The 24070-nt window shown below is 40.1% G+C and overlaps 1 protein-coding gene across 1 annotated transcript; it reads left to right on the top strand.

Moving 5' to 3' along the window:
• Window positions 1-25: 25 nt before the first annotated feature.
• Window positions 26-20030, top strand: LOC143300704 (transmembrane protein 143-like). The gene is made up of 6 exons (XM_076614571.1): window positions 26-120; window positions 1316-1515; window positions 5339-5498; window positions 8091-8285; window positions 9879-10506; window positions 12941-20030. Exons 1-6 carry the CDS (start codon window positions 52-54, stop codon window positions 13255-13257), a joined length of 1569 nt encoding a protein of 522 aa, XP_076470686.1. The 5' UTR covers window positions 26-51; the 3' UTR covers window positions 13258-20030.
• Window positions 20031-24070: the final 4040 nt, after the last annotated feature.

The following is a 24070-nucleotide window of genomic DNA, read 5'->3' as shown; positions in this document are numbered from 1 at the left end:
AATGTTCGTGTTTTCCTCTGTAAAGAGTTGTCCGTGAGTTCGTCTGCGAAGATGGCAGCCTCTTTCCTGAGAGAGGCCGGGGTTTGGGGGCCTTACTTTGTTCGTTGCGTCTCTTCTAAGGTATGTCAGACTTCGCTTGTTGATTATTTTGTTGGTTAACATAAATGCTTACATATGGAACACATTTTATTTGTGGAAATGAACAGAACATCTAGCTGCTGCAAAACGGCAGAATATTTGTTCTTGAGTCGTTCTTGAAACGATAAGTAGTTATGTGGTGAAAGTATCCGTATTGTCAGGCGTCACCCAGGTTTTGTTTTCTGTTTTGGAAAGATAATTTTACGATTTTTTCCATTGTTCTCACCTTCTTTTTCACCCACAGTCTTTCAGTTGAGACAGTCCCAAAGGTTGAAAGTATAAAAACAGCTGCATGAAATGAATCAAAAGGTTTTGAATAGTTGATATGACACTGACAGCAAGTGTGACAATCAGTTGCTCAGTTGAACTTTGCAACTGATGTCGAAAATAAACAGGCCGCAAAAAAAAAGAAAAAAAAAAGAAGTTAACACGCACAAGTACTTTAAGAGGTTTATAATAGGAATTAAAGTGTGAATTTTTATAAATATTTTAAGTTCAGAAAAAGGGGAGGGGTTTGCATCAAGTGAACATGCATCATAAATACATACACACACACACACACACACACACACACACACACACACACACACACAAATGCATACTCACATGCAAAAACTACTCATGAGGAGGATTTGCTGTAATGGTAAAGTTTTAGAATTTTACTCTTCTGTACATAAACTGAAGTACAAAAGCAGTATGAGTATGGTTAGTGTTGGATTAGTCTAAGGGACTTGGGTTCAATCTCGGTAATTGCTCATGAGTTATTCTGTAGTTGCGTCTATAGTAGTATGTTGCCTGCATGATGGGTTTATCCATCACTGTGCTTAGCTGAATTTTCTTTCAGTCTGAAATAGATATAGTCATTATAGTGTCATAACTGTTGTCCAGCCCAGAAGAAGGCTGCATTTCAATCATGAATAAGCATGAACACAGTCCTGATACTGAAAATGGTGTGATCTGTAGTTCAAACTCAAAGAGTTGACCAGCCACCTGCATAATGAGCAAGTGAAGCAAACTAACACAAACATATGTAGAAGGCAACACAGACAATCTATGTCAGTTTCAGGCAAGTAAAGGCAGTTAAGATGACCCAGATTATACAGAAGATGCTGACTATTTTTAGACTGACACATGTTGGGTACATTGCACTGATTGTAGTGTTCTAACCAATCCTCAGACATGGCTGGGAGGGGCCAGACACTGCGTGTGTCGCATCCACCTGCTGCGTCAGCGACATGGCTTGGTGCAGACGGTGCGCACTGCTGCCACCGTGGCCATCAAGGGAGAGAATGTGACAGTGGACGCTGCCAGCAAGGGGGAGGGAATCAAGGCAGTTCAGCCTGTGTTGGAAGTGGCCGATCCTGAGGACTTGTACAGGTGATGCAGCATGGTGGTGTGTGTTTGTACTGCATTGGGGAGGGAGGAGAAGGGGTGGAGGGGTGAGGGGAGTATATCAGAAAAAAGAAAAGGGGGGGGGGGAGGTGGTATGTTATCAGAAAATAGGCGATTAGTGTAGTATTTCTGTAAGTTACACATGTAATTATTCTCATGTCCTGGGTGCTAACCTCTCCCTTAACACACCATACACAACACATACATGCATGCACGCACACGCGTGCGCGCGCACACACACACACACATACACACTGTGTGTGTGTACGTTTTTGTTGTAGCATTGCTATGAAAATTTGTAATCTTTGCTATTTTAAGCTCCTCAACTGTTTAAATGTTACTGCAAGCACCATTCCTTTCGTTCTGTTGAAACTAAATTTCACACTTAACACTGTCGGAATTCTTTCTTAAAGGTGAAGTTACTTTTGTTAATATTATAAGGGGTTTCTTAATGTCATGCATGGTCAAGGATTTTTTTAACATTTTAAAGACCAGGTTTGATTACGGTGGGAGCTTTGAATTTGGAAGCTTGAAATCTGTCAGAAGGAGACAGATCTTTCAACACTGATTCTTTTTCACATGTGTATTAAACCGATTATTGATCAAGAGAAGTGTACAGATTACCTTTGGACATGATAGACGCTTTTTTTTTTTATTCTCATGAATTATTTTTTGTGGGGGGAAAGGCCATTGTCTAAAGAGAGAAAGAAAAGCAACACTAGAATTCAGATGAAGACAGCAAATGTACTCTTTTACTGTTTGAAATTGGAGACCTGGTGTTCGAAATTGGAAACACGGGGCATCTGACATACTGTTGTTCTAAATGATGTAACGTCCTTGATACCAGTAGTATTGGTGAAAAGTGATCTTGACATTTGAAAATGACTTTCAGTCCAGATCAAAAAGGATGATGATCTCAGAGGATAGGTTTATATATAGAATTATTTGATAAAATTGTGTGTAACTTGACCAAATTTAAGAAATGTATGTAGGGAGTGTGTGTGTGTATGTGTGTGTGTGTGTGTTTTGCATGCATACACTATTGTGGATGAAAAATGGACAAAATTACATGCATTGTATTTGTAATTTCAAAGTTTTGAATCAAGCAGTGTGTGTGATTCAGGCAAGATTTGGGAAACAGCCTCCGACAAGAAAACAGTAACCAGGATTTCATCAGCTAGTCTGGATTTAATTTCCAGGAAAACACATATTGTGCAATACACATTATGTATGTATTTGGACCACTTTTGTCACGCATGGCTTGACAGAAGACAAGAAGATCGGGAGGGTGAGGGATGGGTTTGGGGAAGGGAGGGGGAGAGAGGAGGAAGTGTCATCATGCACATGAAAAAAGCACTAGCAGCGGTGAAGATGATATCCTGTTGTTCACTGAGTGAATAACAGAAAGATACAGACCAGGTGTTATGCTGGAGAAGGAACCACTTGTGAACACAAAGCAGGGATACCAGTCCACTATGTTTGGCCAATTTAAGGTTTATCATTCCCAAGAGAACCTCCTACACATAGCTGTCAGTGTTCAGTATTGATCTATATTGTCTTGGATTGCTTCATGGTCACAGCAGATTTCTCATTGTGAAATTCTCCCTGGGTATTTCATCAGCACAGTGTGGCATTTGTTTTTTGTTTTGTTTTTTTTTGTTTTTTTTCCCCATGTTTGCTTGTGCATTTCTTTTTACTTATCAAAGTGTATTTTTCCATATAATTTTGCCATGGAATCTGTCTGGTAACTGTGGGTTCTTATACACATGATATACGCTGAGTGTATGCAGTGCAGGTGAAACTATTACCATTTTGGCTTATTGTCTCATCTGAAAGACCAGCACGAAGACAACCAAACGTTCAAGGTGCAGCTGGGAAGTGGTAAAAATCCTGGTCCTGGTCCTTTGATGCATCCAGCCCAAGGCTCTCATCTCACAACAGTAGTTCTCTGTCCACTCACCCACCATCGCACTTTTTCTGCCTGGGGAAAAAAAATGGAAGTGTCAAATGAAACTGGTTTATTGAAGAGATTAAGGAGTAAAGTGCCGGCCAATGTTTTGCCAGGAGAGGTGTATCACACAATGATTAAAAGTGTTGAAAAGGCTGCCCTGAAAACCACACAGCGAACCAGACAGTTGTGTGTGTTGTCCAGGTCAGTATGAAGTGCTTTCTGTTCTCCCCTTGCTGTCACTGTGTCAGTATCTTGTTGTCAGTCAGGAACATATCCTGTCAGAAAGATTGCTCCAGCCACATTCTTCTTGGTAGTCAGGATATCAAGTACATGTTGGGTTTTTTGTTGCATGTAGCCAGCCAGCTGCTGATGTGGAGTGTGGGATCGCTTGATGTACATATGTGATATTCCACATGTGTGCTTGTGTGTGTGTCTGTGTGTGTGTACGTACACATGAAGGGGGTTGTGACTGAAAACAAATGTGCATCCTTGACTCACTCCATGAGCATGGGATCTGAACCTCACCACACCTCACATATATGCACATTTGACCTGCTCCATTATTGTGGTGGCCTTAAGTTTTTTCCACATATTTGAACATAATGTTTAATGAAAATAAGCTGTGTTATAAAGGGGCAAACAGAAACCTTTCTAGTCTTCCTCACCCATCCTTCATACCCACCTGTGTATGATAAGAGCAAAGCCACAAAAGGGATTAAGTGAAAAGTTATAAAATCCCACTTGTGCAAAGAAGTGAACATAGGAATAGCCACCCACAAACTCAAAAGAAAATGATGATTATTCATGAAATTGTGTGCCTCTGAATGGAAGATTGATCAAAGCATGAAACACCCCATTTGAACAATTTTTGTTATTTTTTGCACACATGCATTATATCTCCCTGCACCCCTTCCCAGTTCCCCCGCCCACAGTAGGGATGCGAAGGGCTTTTTCAATAGAGATAGTCTCCCGACCTTCTGTAATATGCTTAAGAAAATTCTTCTTTGAATTACTCTTTGTTCTGTGCATTTGTGTGCGTGTGTGTTTTAGGTTCTACAGGATCAATGCTGACAGTGTTTTAGTGCTGATATGGCCCTGTGAAATCATATTGGCTTTAAGCAGCAGTGACAGATGATTGATAAACGCATAATGGCTGTTCAGATATGCAGTTACAAAAAAGATGTGTGACGAACTCCAGGTAATACACAGTGGTGTGACTGGTGGGTGTTGTGGTGGTGGCATCGCAAAAAGATGTCTGATGGGTTTCAGTTTCAGTTTCTCAGGGATGTGTTACTGCATTCAGACAAATCCATATACATACATTATAACTACATCAGATCTGCTAAGCAGTGACCTGATTAGCAGTATAACTTAACGTGCTTAGTCAGGCCTTGGCAAATTGAGTGCATGCAAATATATTTGTGTACCTGTGAGAGGGGATTTCTTCATCAGAATTTTGCCAGAGGACAGCTCCTTTGTTGCCGTGTTTTTTGTTGTTGTTTTTTTCCCAGTGCACCAGTTGCTTGCTGCACATGGGAACTGGGTTTATCATCCTATCCGAATGACTAGATGTTCACTTTGATTTTTCCAGTCAAACCTGGCAGAAAAATTTTTCCATTCAAACTATTCAAACCTGGCAGAAAAATTTTTCCATTCAAACTATTCAAACCTGGCAGAAAAATTTTTCCATTCAAACCTGGCAGAAGGAGCGAGAGCAGCAATCGAGCCCAGACTCTCATGGACACTGTATTGGCAGATGAGAGTCTTACCATTGTGCCAATCCTCCTCCTGTTTGGTGAGCTCTAGGTAGGGTAGAGCGTTGTGAGTGATGGTGGATGGTGTGGCGGTGGTGTGCAGGGAGCGGTACATCCCCATCACACGGCGCTCCATCATCCGCATGCTGATGGAACAGGATGACCTACTGACCGGGGAGGAGAAGAAATGCTTTGACGACTTCGCTCTGGCTCTGGACAGCGCCATTGTCAACAAGTACCACGGAATCCTGCAGCAGCTCAAGGTCATGCAGTGGTTGTGTTGTTTTCATAGTAACACACACGCATGCACACACATGCACACTGCATGTGCTCTTTCACTGAAATCTTTCACTGACACTCAACTCTTGATTCATTCACTGTCTAACTCACTGGCTTGCTCACCCTGTCACTTGCATGCACAAATACTCATGCTATCTCAGAATCACTCACCCTCACACACACACACACAATTTCTCTCTCTCTCTCTCTCTCTCTCTTTCTCTCTCTCTCTAACTCGCTTGCTCACCCTGTCACTTGCATGCACAAATACTCATGCTATCTCGGAATCACTCACCCTCATGCACACAGACACAATTTATCTATCTATCTTTCTCTCTAACTCACTCGCTTGCTTACCCTGTCACTTGCATGCACAAATACTCATTCTATCTCAGAATCACTCACCCTCAAACAAATGCACAGTTTCTTTCTCTCTCTCTCTCTCTAACTCACTTGCTTGCTCACCCTGTCACCTGCATGCACAAATGCTAATTCTGTCTCAGAATCACTCTCCCTCATACACACAGGCACAGTTTCTCTCTCTCTCTCTCTCTCTCTCTCTCTCTCTCTCTCTCTCTAATTCTCTCTCAAACTCTATCTTCGCTATCATAGCTGCTTTTCATCTCTCTCTAACTCTCTCTCTCTCTTCCCAGTCATAGTCTGTCGTCTGCTTGGGCTGAAACAAGCAAAAAAGGAAAAAAAGGGGTAATAGAAATTATCAAATCTTTTCGGAAGCTACATTCCATTGATATGAGCCTTTTCTGGAAATTGTTTGACACACAAGTTGAACCGGTTTTGACCTATGCAGCAGAAATTTGGGGACTTTTGATTAATAGTCAACTCGAAAGGGTGCACACATTTGCTATTAAACGTTTTCTCGGTGTTCCACTACACTCATCAAACACAGCACTATATGGGGAAACCGGCAGATATCCACTGTATGTTAAGACTTTCGTAAAATGTGTAAAGTATTGGATTAAGTTGACAAGGCTACCGGCTTTCAGATTATGTAAGCAAGTGTATGAGATGATGTTACTGCAAGAAGAGAGAGGCAAACAAAACTGGGTTTATCAAATCAAAAAAACTCTAACTGAACATGGATTTGGACTTGTTTGGATGTGTCAAGGAGTGGGTTACGAAAATGTGTTTATCTCAGAATGTAAAGATAGATTGATAGCGTGCTATAAACAAAATTGGCATGGAGAAATGGAAAGTAATGATAAATATAGCTGGTTCTTTTCCTTCAAGACAGCATTCCAGACAGAAAGATATATTTCAGTCATAACAAACAGGTGGCACAGAGTCAATCTTGCTAGATTTAGATTGAGAACAGTCGGGCTGAATGCTAATAAAAGATGGTTTGAGACAGGTGGATTAACATCTCCTTGTCCAGTGTGTGGCGAGAGTAAAGAAGATGAGATACATTTCATGTTCAGTTGCAAAGGATACGAGGAGGTTCGGGAAAACTGTACACTCTTTAAAACAGCTGCAGCAAAGAGGAAAGACCTGGTCAGTGTCTTAACATCAAATGACGAAAATATTATCCTCTCAGTTGCAAAATACGTCTCAGAGGCAGTAGATATACGGAAAAAGAAAATAAATGATCAAAATGCCTGTTAATTCAAAATATATACAAACATTAATGGTTTCCAAAATGATTTCTTTGAGGGTCAAAGTAGAAGCAGATAGAATTAGTATTTGGATGGTCAATCTGATGATGATGATGTTGTTGTTATTTTTGTGTGTGCAATTTGTTGGCTGTTGTTTATTGATATAACCTTTGTAACACTAGGTGCGTTAGTTTTTGTTTTTGTTTTGTTTTACTTTTTCAAATGATTGGATAAAACGACACTGTAACTTCCCCTGTACCCCCCTGTCACATGGGCTGTTAAGCTAATGACAGTAAAGAGTCAAAGTGTCAAGTGTCTTCCCAGTCATATCTGCTTTTTGTCTCTCTGAAACTCTCTCTTCCTCATCACAGTTGCTTTTGGTCTCCCTCTAATTCTCTCTCTCTTCCTTATCACAGCTGCTTTTCATCAAATTCTCTCTCTCTCATCCTAATTACAGCTGCTTTTCGTCTCTCTAGTCTAATTGTCTCTCTCTTTCTCTTCCTAATGACATCTGCTTATTGTCTCTCTAATTCTCTCTGTCTCTTCCTTATCACAGCTGGTTTTTGTCTCTCTGATTCTCTCTCTCTCTCTTATCACAGCTGCTTTTTGATTCTATAATTCTCTCTCAAACTCACACTCTTCCCAATCACATCTGCTTTTTGTCTTTCTAATTCCCTCTCTCTCTCTCTTCCTTATCTCAGCTGCTTTTTGACTCATATTCTCTCAAACTCTCTCTCTCTTCCTTATCACAGCTGCTTTTGGACTCTTACTCTCTCAGAACTCACTCTCTCTTCCCAATCTGAATCACAGCTGCTTTTGGGCTCATATTCTCTTGAACTCACTCACTCTTTCCAGTCACAGCTGCGTTTTGCCTCTTAAATTCTCTCTCAGACTCTCTCTCTTCCTTATCACAGCTGCTTTTATCTGTCTAATTCTGTCAAACTCTCTCTATGTTCCCAATCACAGCTGCTTTTCGACCCCATCAACCCTGACAAGGACACGGTCCAGACGAGGAAGGTGTCGCGGAGGGAGAAGCTTGACAACGAGTTCTGGTTGCTGCAGCAGCTGGAGGACGTGATGGAGAAGGCCAACTTCTTCGAGCTGGAGAAGTCACAGGTCCTCAAGTTCCTGGAAGAGCATGAGGCGCAGGAGGGAGTCAGGGTAAGAGGGTGGTGATGGTGTCGGGGGTGGGGGTAGGGGATTGGGGTTTGGGGTTGCACTTCTTGTATGTGAAACAACCAGCATCCAGAAAAGGGTTGTCTCTGGCCATATTCTGTAGAAAGATCTACTTTGATGTCATAGATTAGCTTGTACTGTGTGTATTTCGAATGTTCTTATACAGTGTTAAACAGGTAGATTCAGCATGCAGAACAGAAACAGAAAATGATGAAATCTCAAATGATTATCATCGAGATGATTATTTTGAATGTTTTATTCAGTGTTAAACAGTTAAATTCAGCATATGGAACATGAACAGAAAACAAAATATCAAAGGATTGTAAGGGAGATGATTATACAAGTAAATATAGGGACCGACGGGCACAATAGCCGAGTGGTTAAAGCGTTGGACTGTCAGTCTGAGGGTCCCGGGTTCGAATCACGGTGACAGCACCTGGTGGGTGAAGGGTGGAGATTTTTACGATCTCCCAGGTCAACATATGTGCAGACCTGCTAGTGCCTGAACCCCCTTCGTGTGTATATGCAAGCAGAAGATCAAATACGCACGTTAAAGATCCTGTAATCCATGTCAGCGTTCGGTGGGTTATGGAAACAAGAACATACCCAGCATGCACACCCCCGAAAACGGAGTATGGCTGCCTACATGGCGGGGTAAAAACGGTCATACACGTAAAATCCCACTCGTGTACATAGGAGTGAACGTGGGAGTTGCAGCCCACGAACGCAGAAGAAGAAGAAGAAGAAGAATATAGGGACCATCTGAATCACACTCAGTGTGACAAAGGTCAGTTTTGAGGTACAGTTGAATGAACCATATGTCGGATATTCAGCCAACTTGCCACTTGCAGACAGATCAGGACTGCGCTTCAACTCCACAGTAAATAAGTGACTGTCTAAAAGATAGCATCTTTGTTAGAGATGCCAAATTGAGCAGAAATGCTCTCAGCATTATTTTTTTTGGGGGGGGGGGGGGGTAGGGGGAGGGGGCGGGGCCCTTTACAGATTACTAGTCTGTATTGGAAAAAATATTTTCCATGAATAAAGACCATACAAAAAATCACTTCTGAAATTGAACAGAAAAAAAAATGCTGTAGAGGAGCCAGAGAAAAGCTAGACACCCTTATACACTGAGTGTAGTTCCAGATGCCAGCATTTGGTTTTTCAAAAATTGTAGTTTTTAACTCAAAGGAAAAAGCAGACCTAATCACACAGCTGTTCAACAGCCTTTTACTGCAAGTCACTGTACATTTGATACAGTGCACAAATCATTAAAAATTGTGTGTGTGTGTGTGTGTGTGTGTGTTTGAAAATCAACAATAACAACAAACCAACTAACAAACAGCTGTGCTTCCTGTTTTCCTGTCATAAAAAGGTGTCTCTGTGAATGCCATTGAAAAACAACCACCTTTGTTGATGAGAAATTAGATTTGTTAGTGAACTTTTCGTTCTCGTTCAGTGGCATTGCAGGAGTTTATCTGTGATCACAAGTATTCAAACCCCTCACCAACCTCAGTTTTCTCTGTGTGTTTGTGTGTATGCCTGTGTGCTTGTGCATGTGTGTGTGTGTGTGTCCAGGTGAGTGTCAACCCCGACCGCTATGACATCCTGCGGTTCTGGGTGTTGGGTCGGGAGCAGCCGGAACCCGAACCCAACGTGCTACAGAGACTGATCAACCGCGCCCTGCGTCGCCCCGTCAAGCCGTCAGTGGAGTACTACAAGCGTGTGGTGGTGGCCATCCGCTTGAAGAAGGACTCCAAGCTTATGCTGAAGGCCTTCAAGGAGATCCCCGTCAACAACCTGGAGATGCTGCTTCCCGACGGCACCATCCGCATGAACACCTTTGACAAGAGTGTCCTCGCCTCGTCCGTCTTCATCGCCACGGCTGGTCTTGTGGCCAAGGTGGTGACGGTGCTGGCCTCTGTGAACTTTGATTGGATGCTGCTGGTCACCTTGGTGATGGGTGGGGTCGGGGTGCGGGCGTGGACAGTGTACAAGAACCGGAGGAACGCCTACCTGGTGGACATGTCGCGCACGCTGTACTTCAAGAACGTGGCCAACAACCGTGGCTTGCTGGCCCTGCTGGTGGACCGGGCAGAAGACGAGAGTTTCAAGGAGGCGCTGCTTGCCTACACCTTCCTCCTGACCTCCCGACCTCCTCCCATCAAGCGCAAGGTCACCGCTTCTCAGGTTCCTGTGGAGTTGGGTGAGTCCTGGTGTCTTTAGATGGTTGATGCTGGAGCTTGTGTGTTTATGTGTATGCATGTGTGTGTGTGTATTGATTAATTTTGGGCAAGAGAGAATCTGTTGTCAAAGATCTATTGAGGTCCATGTTAGTTATCTTTTTGTTGTTGTTGTTGGTTATATTGCATAAAAAATATAGACTTTTAAGTTTGGTTCAGCTCTCTTATGGGTCATTTGACCTGTTCACCACAAAACCAAAACAATGGATCATTTTCCCAGTGTATTAGTCTTGAAAAACACCCCCTTTGTTATCCCATTATGTTAGAGTTGGTATGAATGTGTGTGGAGGGTGATTGCGATAATAGTGTCACTGTCAGTAATTTTTTCACCCAAGTACTCTTCTCCCTTTCACCAGTCCATCCTCCTGCCACATTTTCTGACTGAAAAAGTGAAGACCTGAGTAGAATGTTTGCTGTTTAAAATAAAAGAAGAAGAAAAACAAGCAAAAAACACTTTGAAATATGACATTACCATGAAGGCTAATATGTTGGATTTGTTTTAAAATGAAAGCTCAGTAGATGAAAAGCAACATGGCTGACATGAAAAGAGAGTAGGGTAGGTATACCAACTTGCGAACAGCATATAATTATGAACGGTTCGTGTACTGCCCCACTTCGAACCATTTTCACCACACTTTTTACAATTTAGTGTCTGTTTCGACCTTGTTCTTATACCTTTTATGAATGTCTGTTTTGAAAAACAAGTCAAACATCACGTATTTCCACCCATTTCTGCACTTTCCTTCCTTTTGTGCACCACTGCCGACCAAGTTCACAAACATGCTCTCAAAATCCTAAAATCAAGGGAAGCAAGTTGTAGGACTTTGACAGTTTGAAATAGCTGATTTGGTAGGGTATATTGAAGGAATTATGAAGGAATTATGCATTACAAGTGCTGGAAGAATTCAAGAAAATATGTTGGTGACAGGTCAGAATGATAGTTTTGACTGGAATCTCCAAATACCATCGTTTGCTTGACCATCAGACATTTTGATGCGAGTCAATTTGCGAATGATGGCTGCACAGTTACTGAGCGCTCTTAAAACTAATAAAACGGTTTGTTTGTGTATGGTGTGGGGTATTGTTTAAATATGTCTTTGTGTGTGTGTGTGTGTGCATATGTGATCAAAACAAACAATACTTAAGTTTAATGTGATGTTCCAATAATATGTTTAATGAGTTCAAAACCTGCTTCTGTTTTTATTGTTCACATGTACCCAAACCCATTGTTCGCAGTTAGACTTTCCTGTTTGTGCTTACCCTCAGGCACCCCTGCTATTTGAACTGTTGAAAAAATGTTGAAGAGAACATAAGAAGAGGTAGACGATCTTTTCCTGGTGCAACCATTTGGAGAAAGCCTTCAAAAATAGAAGAGCTACATTTGACAATGATACAACCTGTTATCTGTACAACACACACATTGAGCTGGTGGTTTCACAGTTAGGCCTGCCTACCCTATATCCGCATGTATGACATGCATATTGTGTGCAGGCAAGCACACATCTGCACACACACATGCACAAACACGATACTACTCTCGACGGGCGCAATAGCCGAGTGGTTAAAGCGTTGGACTTTCAATCTGAGGGTCCCGGGTTCGAATCGTGGTGACAGCGCCTGGTGGGTAAAGGGTGGAGATTTTTACGATCTCCCAGGTCAACATATGTGCAGACCTGCTAGTGCCTGAACCCCCTTCGTGTATAAATGCATGCAGAAGATCAAATGCGCTATTTAAAGATCCTGTAATCTATGTCAGTTTTCGGTGGGTTATGGAAACAAGAACATACCCAGCATGCACACCCCCGAAAGCAGAGTATGGCTGCCCACATGGCGGGGTAAAAACGGTCATGCACGTAAAAGCCCACTCGTGTACATGCGAGTGAATGTGGGAGTTGCAGCCCACGAACGCAGAAGAAGAAGAAGATACTACTCTCAGATGTCTCAGAAAGCGGACATTCTAGTTGTCATTTTGTGTCCCCTTCTCAAGCCTGTTGAATTTTATTGTGACCTTGACAACAATAATAATGACAATGATGATAGTGATAATAATGAATGTATTTACATTACACTGATTCTTGTGCAAAGACAAATCAAAGCAGCTGTTTCGGAAGCAGGTAGGGTTTTAGACTAGACTTGGAAAGATCCAATGCAGACCAAAAGAGGGAAATTGTTCCATGTGTGACAAGGACAAGGACAGGGAAAGAATGGAAGCTAATTATAGAGTGTTTAATCTGGGAATGTGGAAACAGAGTGGATATGAAGTAGGTTGTAGAGAGAGAAAGATGGGGTTTTGAGATGAGGGCAGTCACATAGATAGGACAAGGCAGATTTTTGTTACGCATTCATGTAACATTAGTGTAAGTATTGATAATAAAATAAATATGTACTGTTGTGCAGGTGGCTTGTCAGACGCTGCTCTGGAAAGCAAGATAGAACAGTGGATTGAATCCAAGACAGGAGTTCAGTTGGAGTTTGAGTCCTCGGAAGCCATCCGCCTGTTGAAGTCGTTCGGCATTCTGAGCGAGTCCACAGAAAAACTGAGCGTTCTGCCTCTGGAATCGGCCTTGCGCTGCCTCCCTATCACCCCCCAGTCCCTCATCGCACGGTCTTCTGAGGCAGACATCACAGAAGGTTATGACCGTGATGAATATCTGGAGACAGAACATGAATACAAAGAGGAGGAGAAACGTAGCAGTCGATTTGGGTGGCTTTAGGTGATAGGAACTAGGAGTGTATATGTGAGAGTGACACTATGCAGTGGTTTGTTTACTTCCCTTTGAGCATCACTTCCTGAGGAAAGGCAGTGTTTTGGTGTTGATCAGTTCTGAGACTGAAATTCTGTGAGAATTTTTGTAAAAATAATGTTGAGTGAACATTACTTCTTTTTTTGTGTGTGAGAGATCATGGGTCATCTAGATTTGTGTGAGAGTGGAATTACATTTTTTTTAATTGATACAGAGAGATTGTACTTTACCAGTTTAGGAGCTGAATTATTTCTTAACTAAGAAAAACAAAGAAGAAAAAAAACCCCACAGAATCAGATTAGTTCATTAAACTTTTACTCAGGGTTTTTAAGAATTTGTCGATATCAAGGAGGAACAATTGTTCACAAAAGCAAATTATAAAGGAGAGCTACTGCTTAAAGCAGATGAAAGCAGCGCTGTAAAGCAGGGGGTAAGATCAAATATAGATATATATATATATATATCTTGAGACAAAAAAAAACACCCTAAGGTGAGCAGTGTTGAGTCAGAACAACATCAAATGTGTGAAAAGTAAGTTGACATTGTAAAAAACCAAACAGAACTGCAGGGTGACAATCCAGTGCATCCCAAAACTGAGATGTGTAGACCGAAGACAGAAACTGGCTGAACTATGAGCTGGGTGGAGCTTTTCACTGTAGAAATGATACATAACCTTTCATCATCATAGTAATGGTAATGATAACAAAGTTGTGTTACTCACACACACAGTTACTGTATTTCTGACCTATCAGATGATACAGTACTTAAGGCACACACCCTGAATTTAAGATACCACTGATTTAAGAGGATAATTTCATAAGTATATATTCCTGGATGCGTGGAAAACCCCCCAGAAAGTAGCAGTTGGTTTGAATGTGATGACCATTGCAGTACAGTACTACCACATGGTGTTTGGATTATCCATGATCATGATGTCATATACCACTTGATTTATGCAAGAGGGTATGATTAGGTCTAGGGTTTTTTTTTTAATGATTTTGGTTGGTTCATTTGTTTTCATCTGTTTAATATAAGATCAGAGGTATGTGATTTTTATAGCTAAGAACTAAAGAAGTGTTGAATTGCTGTGAATAGGGCACATTGCCAGTAATGCTTGCTTCATTAACACTGTTGGAAAAGATTTGATGTGTGCATTCTGTGAGACAAGATCCTGGTCAGACATCACAGACTGACTTGTGTAAAGGTTTTAGTTTCTTTTCTCTTTCCAGTGTTGCTGTGCTGATGTATGAAGCTGGAACTTAGGTCTTGTGTGATGTGTATAGTTTTTAGTTTAAATTTAACAACGGAAAATTGCTTTTAAGACCATTCCAGACTGAACCATTGTACAAAGAGACTGGCCAGACATTTTGATTTCATGGAGTGGATATAGAGTTAGTGCTCTGCTTCCTGTAAAACACAAAACAGAAAAAAAATGACATGAATGACATGGTCAGATTAGCGGTTTCTGTATTTTGGTGTCTCTCAGGACAAGAATGGTATGTCACTTAGGAGAAGCTTGTCATGAAATATTGTCTGTACAAGTACCATTCATATTCATCTGATATAATGGCACATTTGATTTTGAAGTTTGATCAGATCAAGAAAGGATTACAACCTTTGTTAAAGTAATGATCGAACTACTTAACACCCATTTCCTCTTTGGTGTGTATGACGTGTGGCAACCTTTAGGCCAAAACAACAACAACAACAACAAAAAAGTAAAAAGAAGAGAGACAGAAAAAAAGAAGAAACCCATGTTTAAATGATTGGTTATGACCACTGAAACAGTGATAGAAGTTGAAGTTTATTTTAGAAATTTTCTTGGGGGGGAAAACAAGGTTGCAGAGTTAATCTGACATGGCCGGTTTGTTTATGAAAGTGTGCTGTGTGTTTACATGATGTGGAGTTACTTGTCTTGTCACAACAGAATGAACAGATGTTGGTTCACACCAAACCACAGTTGAACTGAAGAAGCTAAATATTTGGAGTTTTTATGCACATCCTGTTTAATCCATAAACATTTTTTAAACTGTAACTTTTAAACAGATCTTTTCTTTATAGTTTCACTATAATACATACCAGGTTTCTGTTGTGAGATAACAGGGATTAACTCATGGCTTTTTCTGTTTATAAACTGAGTGAGTTATGACAGATTTGGCAGAACTAGTTGTCCTTTGTTGTGACTCACATATTGGGGATTTTCTGAAATCACGCTTTGTGAATAGTTGTTAAACTGAAGAATACACTTCATCAGGTTCATGGAGTTGATGGGTCATGTGATCCCTGTTTACCTTTGTTCTTGCCAGTGTTACCTGGTTGCTGCCGGTGTCCACCTGTCAGGTAGAAACAGCCTGATGGAAGACTGAGTTCCGTTTCATCAGTGAGCAGATAATTAGGAGAAAATGTGGTACTATGTTGGTCCTGTTTGGAATGAATGTTTCAGTTGATGACCTTCATCTGAGCATCTGTTGTTGTAGCTCTTGTTTCATTTTTTGTTGTTGTTGTTGTTTTTTACTTTTTAATGAAAAAGGAAATATGGAGACAAATGATGGTGTATAAGAAATTTCATATGATAAACTGAGGTCCCATGTGCAGCATGTGTTTGTGCATGTAAATGAACTATGACACAAAAAGGTTGTCCCTCCATAATTCTGTAGAAAAGTGCACTGTGGTAGTTAATATACTGCACTGTTGCAATGCCCTCTCATAGAAGAGCAGCTGGAATAAAATGTATAAAGTGACTGATGTTTGCTTTGCAATAACAGAGTCAAAACAACAGAGAGAAACAACCACTAAAACTGTCCGTGATTTGCAGCCTCAGAACTGTTTGTGCTGCTTTAAATGAAGTTTCAGATGTATTTATTGAATCTGGGGAGAGGAAAAAAAAATTGAAGCCTACCATTTTTTTGTGTGACCAAGAGCAAAATAAGTTTCACTCTCAATCTCATGCACTTTGGATGTGCATTGAGAAAAAAAAAAATGCATACCCTAGTATTAAAGTGTGTAAAACATAATCTATGCTAAATGATAATACTGAATAATGTTCAACATCTATTTGTGTAGATTGATTTAGGGTTGTTCTGGTGTAGAAGGATTGCTGGTTTATTTTCATGTAATTGGTTTCTATTATTGTTTTGTTCTTCATTGGTTTTTATGTTTTGTTGCATGTCTTTACAAAGAATTGTGATAATTGTTGAGAGTTGTTGGACATCAGTTCACGAGTGCATTTCATCAATTTTCGTTTTGTTCTTCCTAAAATATTCTCAGGGTGCTTTTTTTTTTTTGCACCCTCATTTGAAGTGTTTGGTTTTGTTGATCATGTTCAGTTTCATACAATTGTTATTAATATTTGAGTTAAGGTACAACTACATAGTTAAATCTTTCAGAACATTACTGTGTTAAAATATTCATTCTCTTGAATAATCAGTGCTCAGAGGTTGTGGTTAGCTGGAATTTCTGAATTTCTTTTTGTTGTGTATGTCCAGAGATCAACAGAGGAGGCATAGGCCTATCTATACATAGTGGTGTAATCTTTACCATATTCTGTATCTGGTCTTGAAAAGCCACAGGCAGGATTTGGAACAATGTTTTTTTTCCTCCATTTTATAACAATCTGTTCTTTTAGTTTCTTCAATGGAGCAAGCAGCCCCTGTTAAAAGGTCAAACAAACTCAAGCAGTATCTTCCATAGAAACGCCTGCTGGTAGAATCTTCCCTGCTGCCGTGCCTTTCCAGTATATGGTCTGGGGAACTAAGCTCTATGATTAGCTTCTGAAAGGAAACCAGCTAGTGGGTTTTCCCACTTCATGTGGCAGGTATTTCCTGTGCCAGAAAATTGTCGGTCAGGAGAGGGGGTGGTGCATGGTTCTCTCAATTAAATTAAGTGCTTGAAATAATTTTAATGTATCGGCAGTGATGGTATAAAATCAAACCTCCAGTGTTGGGTGGCCAACCTGCTGTGACTTCACAGCTGCCACAGTGAATTTACCAGTAAAAAAAAATCTGATTTGACTCAGATGTCTATTGATGTGTATCACTGAAGTGTTGAGAAAACCTGTGTCCTGTTGGAGTGAGTGAACTGGTGAGATGTAACTTTTTGTGCCTTGTTCTACATGTATGTGAACTTGATAAGTTGATGGAATTCATGTGTGTGCCTGTGAGACTCTGGAATTAGGTGTATCTGTGTAAAAAGGTATATTGTATGAAGTTAAAATGTATTTCTATATCATGTGCATAGTATTGTGGTTGGAGTACATGTGCCCAAGGTTTTCAGTTCAGAGTTATGATAGTGATGACAGTGATGATGTAGGTTGGGTTTTTTGTATATGCTTGTAACTAATTTATCTGCAAGATGGTGAAAAATGATTGAGTGTACAAATGAAGTTGTTAGTGTGAGATAAGTGTAAATAATTTGGTAGTTCATGCATGAACACTAAGAAAAATAAATAGCTAGCATATATATTACATGCAGGAATAATCTGGAGAGAGTGAGAGTACAAGGAGCATATACACTGTTTTATTTAGATATTATTTTCTCATGTTCTGAATGAAATTATTTTCCCTCAGTGAAGTGAGAAAGTAAGATGGACAGTGATGAAAGACCTGTGTACTGGCCTGTATTTCAATTTGTGTTCCCTGTCACTGCTTTGGAATAAATTGTGAAATGTATGATGAGTGAAAAGCTATCTCCACGATACTATGCTGTAGACAGATCTATTATACATCTAAAGAATACTATTTCATGGATGGATGTGATGATGTTTTTACAGGTATATTATACTTGACACAAAAGTACAGTTTTGAAGGTGGTTTGACAAGTGTAGAGACCCAGGCTTTGACACAAATCAACAGACCAGAAATATGTGGAACATATGTGTTGCGCCTCATTGACACTGCTCAAAGCTATGGGAGAGGGTGTGACATTCTCCTTTTTCTTGACTTATTCAGTTATTGGTATATTTTATTCAAGCTGTTTGAGAAAATGGGAGTGGTTTTATTAAAACTTTTAAAGTGACCATGTATAATTTGCACTAAAGATTCTCCATGTCTCTTACCAGATGTCTCTTCGTTGGATATTACTGTAATTCAGAGGCCTGATTGTTTTCGAGTCAGTCTGTTCAGATTTGTTTGGAATAGTTTATTGGGTTATCTTCATCTGACAAGTCCTACTCCAGTTTGCTCTGTTGTTGTATGGTTTATCATCATTTGGATTAACTCTCCATTTTGTACGATTTGAAGAGGTGGTCATGTTTCTGACTACTTCGCTGTCCTATATATGACAAAGTAAAATTCAGTGCTGAAAATCATGGAACATTCAGAAAATTGAAGAAAAAGTTGTGGAACATAAAATATTTAACGGACCTAAAGGTGCCTGTAAGTGGAGTACAGACATGGGTTTTAAAATTGATATTTACAAGGGGGTGGAATGGCTGAATCGTTTAAAATCTTTGCTCGTTTGCGATTACTTTCCATTTTAAATGACTAAACTTTTTTCTTTTTCAAAATTTCATGGCTTTTTTGTTGTTACTTTGATTCAGCCATTCCTCCCCGGTAATATATTTTGAGGGGGGAGATGTATTTCAGTTACAATGAAGACAGCCCACCTCCATTCAGAGTTAAATTTATTTTCCCCACTGTTTTTTTTTCGAAAAAAAAAGCAGTGGTTACACATCTCACATGATCTGCCTGACAAACCTGCATTTTGAACAAAAACACATCACCATGGGTAATGAACACAACTCACTGACAATGCTCAAGTCATGGAAATGTTACCAAAACAAATACATTGGCATTTGAATATGCATGTATTCCCTGACAAAAGCACTACTTTACTAATCATTATAGGTGAGCTTTGTCCCCTAACGATTGCCTTCGTCCACAGGCCAAGGGAATCTGGTGTAACGCCTTGATCTGGAACTGCCAACCCCATTGGTCCACTTTTTAAGTGCATAAACATATCACATCCAAGATGTCGCAGGAGTGTATTTCAGAAAGCTACAGCATGTACTTGGGTGTCTTGAAATCAGTCTAATGCGTTCACAATGAATTTGTTGGGGTTTTTTTTGGTTTTTTTTTAACCCTCCTCTAATTATTTTTATTCCTTGAAATAGAAAACCAAGACAAATGCTCAATAGAAACTAAATTAGTGATTCACTGAAGTGACAGACAGCATATTTTCCATCATACTGTTCTTCCCTGAAGCAAATGTTTTCACCAAGTACTCAGTGGCACAATGGAAGGTGGGTCAGTATGGCTGGCAACTGGATCAAGCTGCAAATCCAGCTGTTTTTCAGAAAATAGCAGCAAATGTTGATACCACAAACTGAACTGTTCTTATGCTCATTGATGCAAATCTGTTTCTTGGTATTAATATCACACAAAGTGGACCAAAGTACTGGACATAACATTGGGAAATACAGACCTTGTCTTACCATACGATTCAATAATATGAACAGAACAGGTGCATTCACACCAAGCACAGCCACCGATTTTCCTCTGGCACCAGTATTGAAATGCGATGGCTGCCACATGACATGTATTATGAATTCACCATTTTCTACTGAAATTGACCCTTTCGCTGCCAGGAAAATAAGATTTAAGTGAAATCGATTTGCCTGGGTTTTTTTTTTTTTTTTTTTAAACTGGTATAAATTTTAAAAAAATTCTGTGCTCTTTGTTACTGGAGAAAGACCCATAAAAGTATACATTTTCTGAAAGGTAAAGGAATAAAGAATACAAAAAACATGCTGTTTTCCCATGTTATATATTTTTAGTGACATGCTGTTGTTTTGAATCAGTGTTTTGTTTTTTGTCACATTTTCAACTTGTTCATTACAAACATCAGTCAGGCAATTTGCACTAAAATATATTTTCTGGACAAATGGATAATACCTGCACACACAAATTATACTATAACAACTACAGAAAAAGAAAAAGAGACATACCCAATGCATTGTGACCTCTCCAAGTGATATGGCTGTGGGGCCATGCCCCCTGGTCTCCACCCCCTGGTCTTCACCCCTCTCACACAGTCACTTCATCCACTTCTCATCAGACCACGTTTTGGCCAAGTGCCAAGAATATTGCTCACACTGTGTCCTGCTAATAATTCGGTCACATTCTGTCATCTGCTAAATCTGTACAGCCGGCATCACTCATTGATAGTCGTATCTTGGCCAGTCTCTTGATTGCTCCTTTATTTTCAATCAAATTGTTCTATAAATGTTCACCTCCAAATTCAGCCACCTTAAAATCACTCTGGAAAGAGGTTCAACTGAAAAACAACAAAATGAATATATACCGGTTACTGTTCCAGGTCACATTACAGGATGAACAGAAAGGATGTGCAGTGCTGCTGCTCTTTTCCCGACAATGACAGCAGTCTGTGACTGATATGATTGCACCCTACAGACGTCTCTCCAGGTACTTGCTGGAAAACACACACTACACCATGCATGAACAACCCAGGAATGTTCAGTGTTTAAATTTTCTACTGCAGCATATGAAAATTCAAAATGACTGATTTAACACAAGGTTGTTCTTGTTACAGGAAAATGATTCACAGATGAATACAGGCGATGGCCACACAAAAACTGAATTACATGATAGTATCAGTCTGGCTACATGAGACTGAAGGAAAGGGAGGCAAGAAAGTGACAGTCACAAAGGTGACTGAAGGGCAAAGTGGCCACAGGGAAGGCTCACACTGACACCTCTGGTCCCCAGCTGCACAGAGAGCAAGTACCCTGGGCTGGAAGTTTTCTGGCCATCAAAATCAACTTTTCCCAGGTTCTCATGACCTGGTATTCCACTGATACATCTGATGACCTCAAATCAAATCATGGTGCTCAGAGCCTCGCCAACCACTAAGGCCATCTATCTCATGACCTGATCTACGTGATACATGTTGACAGTGATTAACATGTTGGGAACAAATGTGGATCAAAGCACACTAAGTTCAACAAAGAGTTGACAGACCAACCACCAGCCCATATGTGCAGCATTCACAGCATTTCCAGCTATTCTCTTCCTCTGTCTTCCTCCACATTCATCAGCACCATTAGCAACCACAACCCATCTTTCATACATATTGCCTCATGAAGCATGATCATTACATACAATTACATTGTTCATAACATTAATCATTAACAACTGTATTTGACAAGCAACCTCTACATGGTTTACACAATACGGGCACACTAACTTGCACATTTCTTTCTGGTTCGCAACAGGTAAGCCAAAGGTGGTGTGAGACTGGCCCACAAAGGAATGTATACACTTCCTTCACAAAGGAATTCAGGCTTCTCAGTTCAACAATTACCACCACAAGAAATAACCTTTACAGTAAAGAGACCAGAGATGTTTGTTACCCCAGCACAGTATTATTCCATTTTCATGTACATTCTGCCAGCATAGCTACTTGCTTCTAGAGAGAGAAAAAAAGAAATAAGAATTAGTTATGGATATTGTTATACACAAGTATACAGAATGGAAAATATTAAAACACAAATCCCCTGGAAAAACACAGCTTTAAAGAAAAACAAGCCCATATTGCAAATAATTAATTGTATGGCAAGTTTACCAGTTGAAAAAAAATCACTTGCTTAAAGAGAAAAATGATCTTGCATGCAAGGAACTAAAACTAGCAACACAATATTACAAAGTACAACTGTGTAAAAGTGGTATCTCAAATGAAAGAAACCGATGTTGAAAATCAAAGAAAGACCATTAAAACAAAAAGTCTGTAGTGAATCAATGATAAATATTTGTTTCCTACCAGATGCTTCTCACGGCACCAGGAAAAAGATGACTTATAACTCAATGCAAGTTACCATGATCTGTAGCTTGTACAGCAGCTAATGTGAACAGGTGCTCCAGCAACTTGTCATTACTGTTCATCACTTGCTTGAAGAGAAAAACGGGCCAGCTTACACAGGCAATGCTGCTGCACTTTGGGTCTGTACAAACTACCAGTCCTGCATCTCCACACAAAAAGTTCAATGCAGAAAACATCTGGTAGGCTACTGTTCACATCTATGAATTTGGTGGTTAGATTTCAGAATTTCAACACTGCAGATTCCATCCAAATCACTGAACAGACCACATTTCTGCACAAATTTCCTGCTTCCATCTACAACAATGAACAAACTCCCTCCAAAAACAGCAAGTGTTCAAACACTGCACAATTTCCTCATACATAAGATTTAACAGATTCCATTCACAACCATGAACAGATTCCCTCCATATTACTGCACAAATTCTCTCTATTTCCTCCACAACACTGAACAGACTCCAAAAACTGCACAAATTCCCTCTGATTCCCTCAACAACACTGTACAGATTCCCTGATTCCATCAACAACATTCAAACAGATCCCCTCCATATTACTGCACAAAATCCTCCAGTTCCATCCACAACACTGACCCAACTCTCTGAACACTGCACAGATTCCCTCAGATTCCACCCACAACACTGACCCAACTCTCTGAACATTGCACAGATTCCCTCAGATTCCATCCACAACACTGACCCAACTCTCTGAACATTGCACAGATTCCTTCAGATTCCATCCACAACACCACATAAAACTTGCTCCACAACACTGCACACACTCCCTCTACAACCAGCACAGTGTCGCTTCTTTCACAACTGACCAAAGGCAATGAAAGCCATTTCTGGTACTCTCAGGTTCCCATTCCTATCTGGAATCCCTGCAGTAAGGCATTATCACTTGTGCACAAATGTAATCCGATTCTTTTTTATTTCAGAATGCACACCAATCTGAAGCAACGGAATGTGAAAATAATGTCATATACCACAGTAATGGGTGGGTGTATAGAATAACAGAAGCCTGCACCATACCGACCATCTTCAATGTAGTCCTGCATATTTTTCTGTTCTGTAATTCCCTTTCCCCACAAAATCAGTTTGCATCTAACTCTAAGCATGCATATACATGGTGACAATCCCCTGGAGTCATTTCCTCAAAAGCAACATCCTATGTGGTGAGTGTAGGAATTTGTCTCAAAACAAAACCTCAAATCTGAAATTTAGACTTAAAAATAATTCCTCATTATAAATACAATAGTATTCTTAAAAGCAAGGGGAGAAAACCATTAGGCTTCCATCATAAGTTATCGAACAGAAGAGAATAAAAATATAAGTACAACAACCATCCTCAAACAAAAGCATTTTGAACATACCATGTATCTTAAAACCAAAGGTACATATTTATATTGATAATTATCATTAAACATGCACATTCATCTTCCTAAGAAGCCCACTGAACACACATCTTGTGTTACATTTGTGAACAGCTCAAATTAAAATAATCAGTTTTTTTTGCCTGCATTCTTTAAAACCAGTCATTTGATTAACAATCTTCGCAAACACACTCGACACACCACTGATTTCCACTAAAACTGGAACACAACACAAAAATCAGCAGCTACAATACAATCCTGAACTGCAGACTGAAGTTGACATCTATATCATCAGTGAGTCCACCTCACTTGGTAATCACAAGTTTCTATTTATATTGGAGTATCCAGAGATCCACCAGGCAGGCAGTAGTGTATGCACTTGGTCAAGGACTTCAGTTGTGCACATTTTTTGGAGACAGTCAATTGTGTGTCCCAGACAGACTGAAGAAGTGTTCATTTCAAGCAGTCATCTTTGTCACCAGGCAGACTGAAGAAGTGTTCATTTCAAGCAGTTATCTTTGTCACCAGGCAGACTGAAGAAGTGTTCATTTCAAGCAATCATCTCGGTCACCAGGCAGACTG

Source organism: Babylonia areolata, chromosome 26 (genome assembly GCF_041734735.1).
Source record: "Babylonia areolata isolate BAREFJ2019XMU chromosome 26, ASM4173473v1, whole genome shotgun sequence".
NCBI classification, from domain to species: domain Eukaryota; kingdom Metazoa; phylum Mollusca; class Gastropoda; order Neogastropoda; family Buccinidae; genus Babylonia; species Babylonia areolata.
This window is presented reverse-complemented; position numbering and strand designations above follow the sequence as displayed.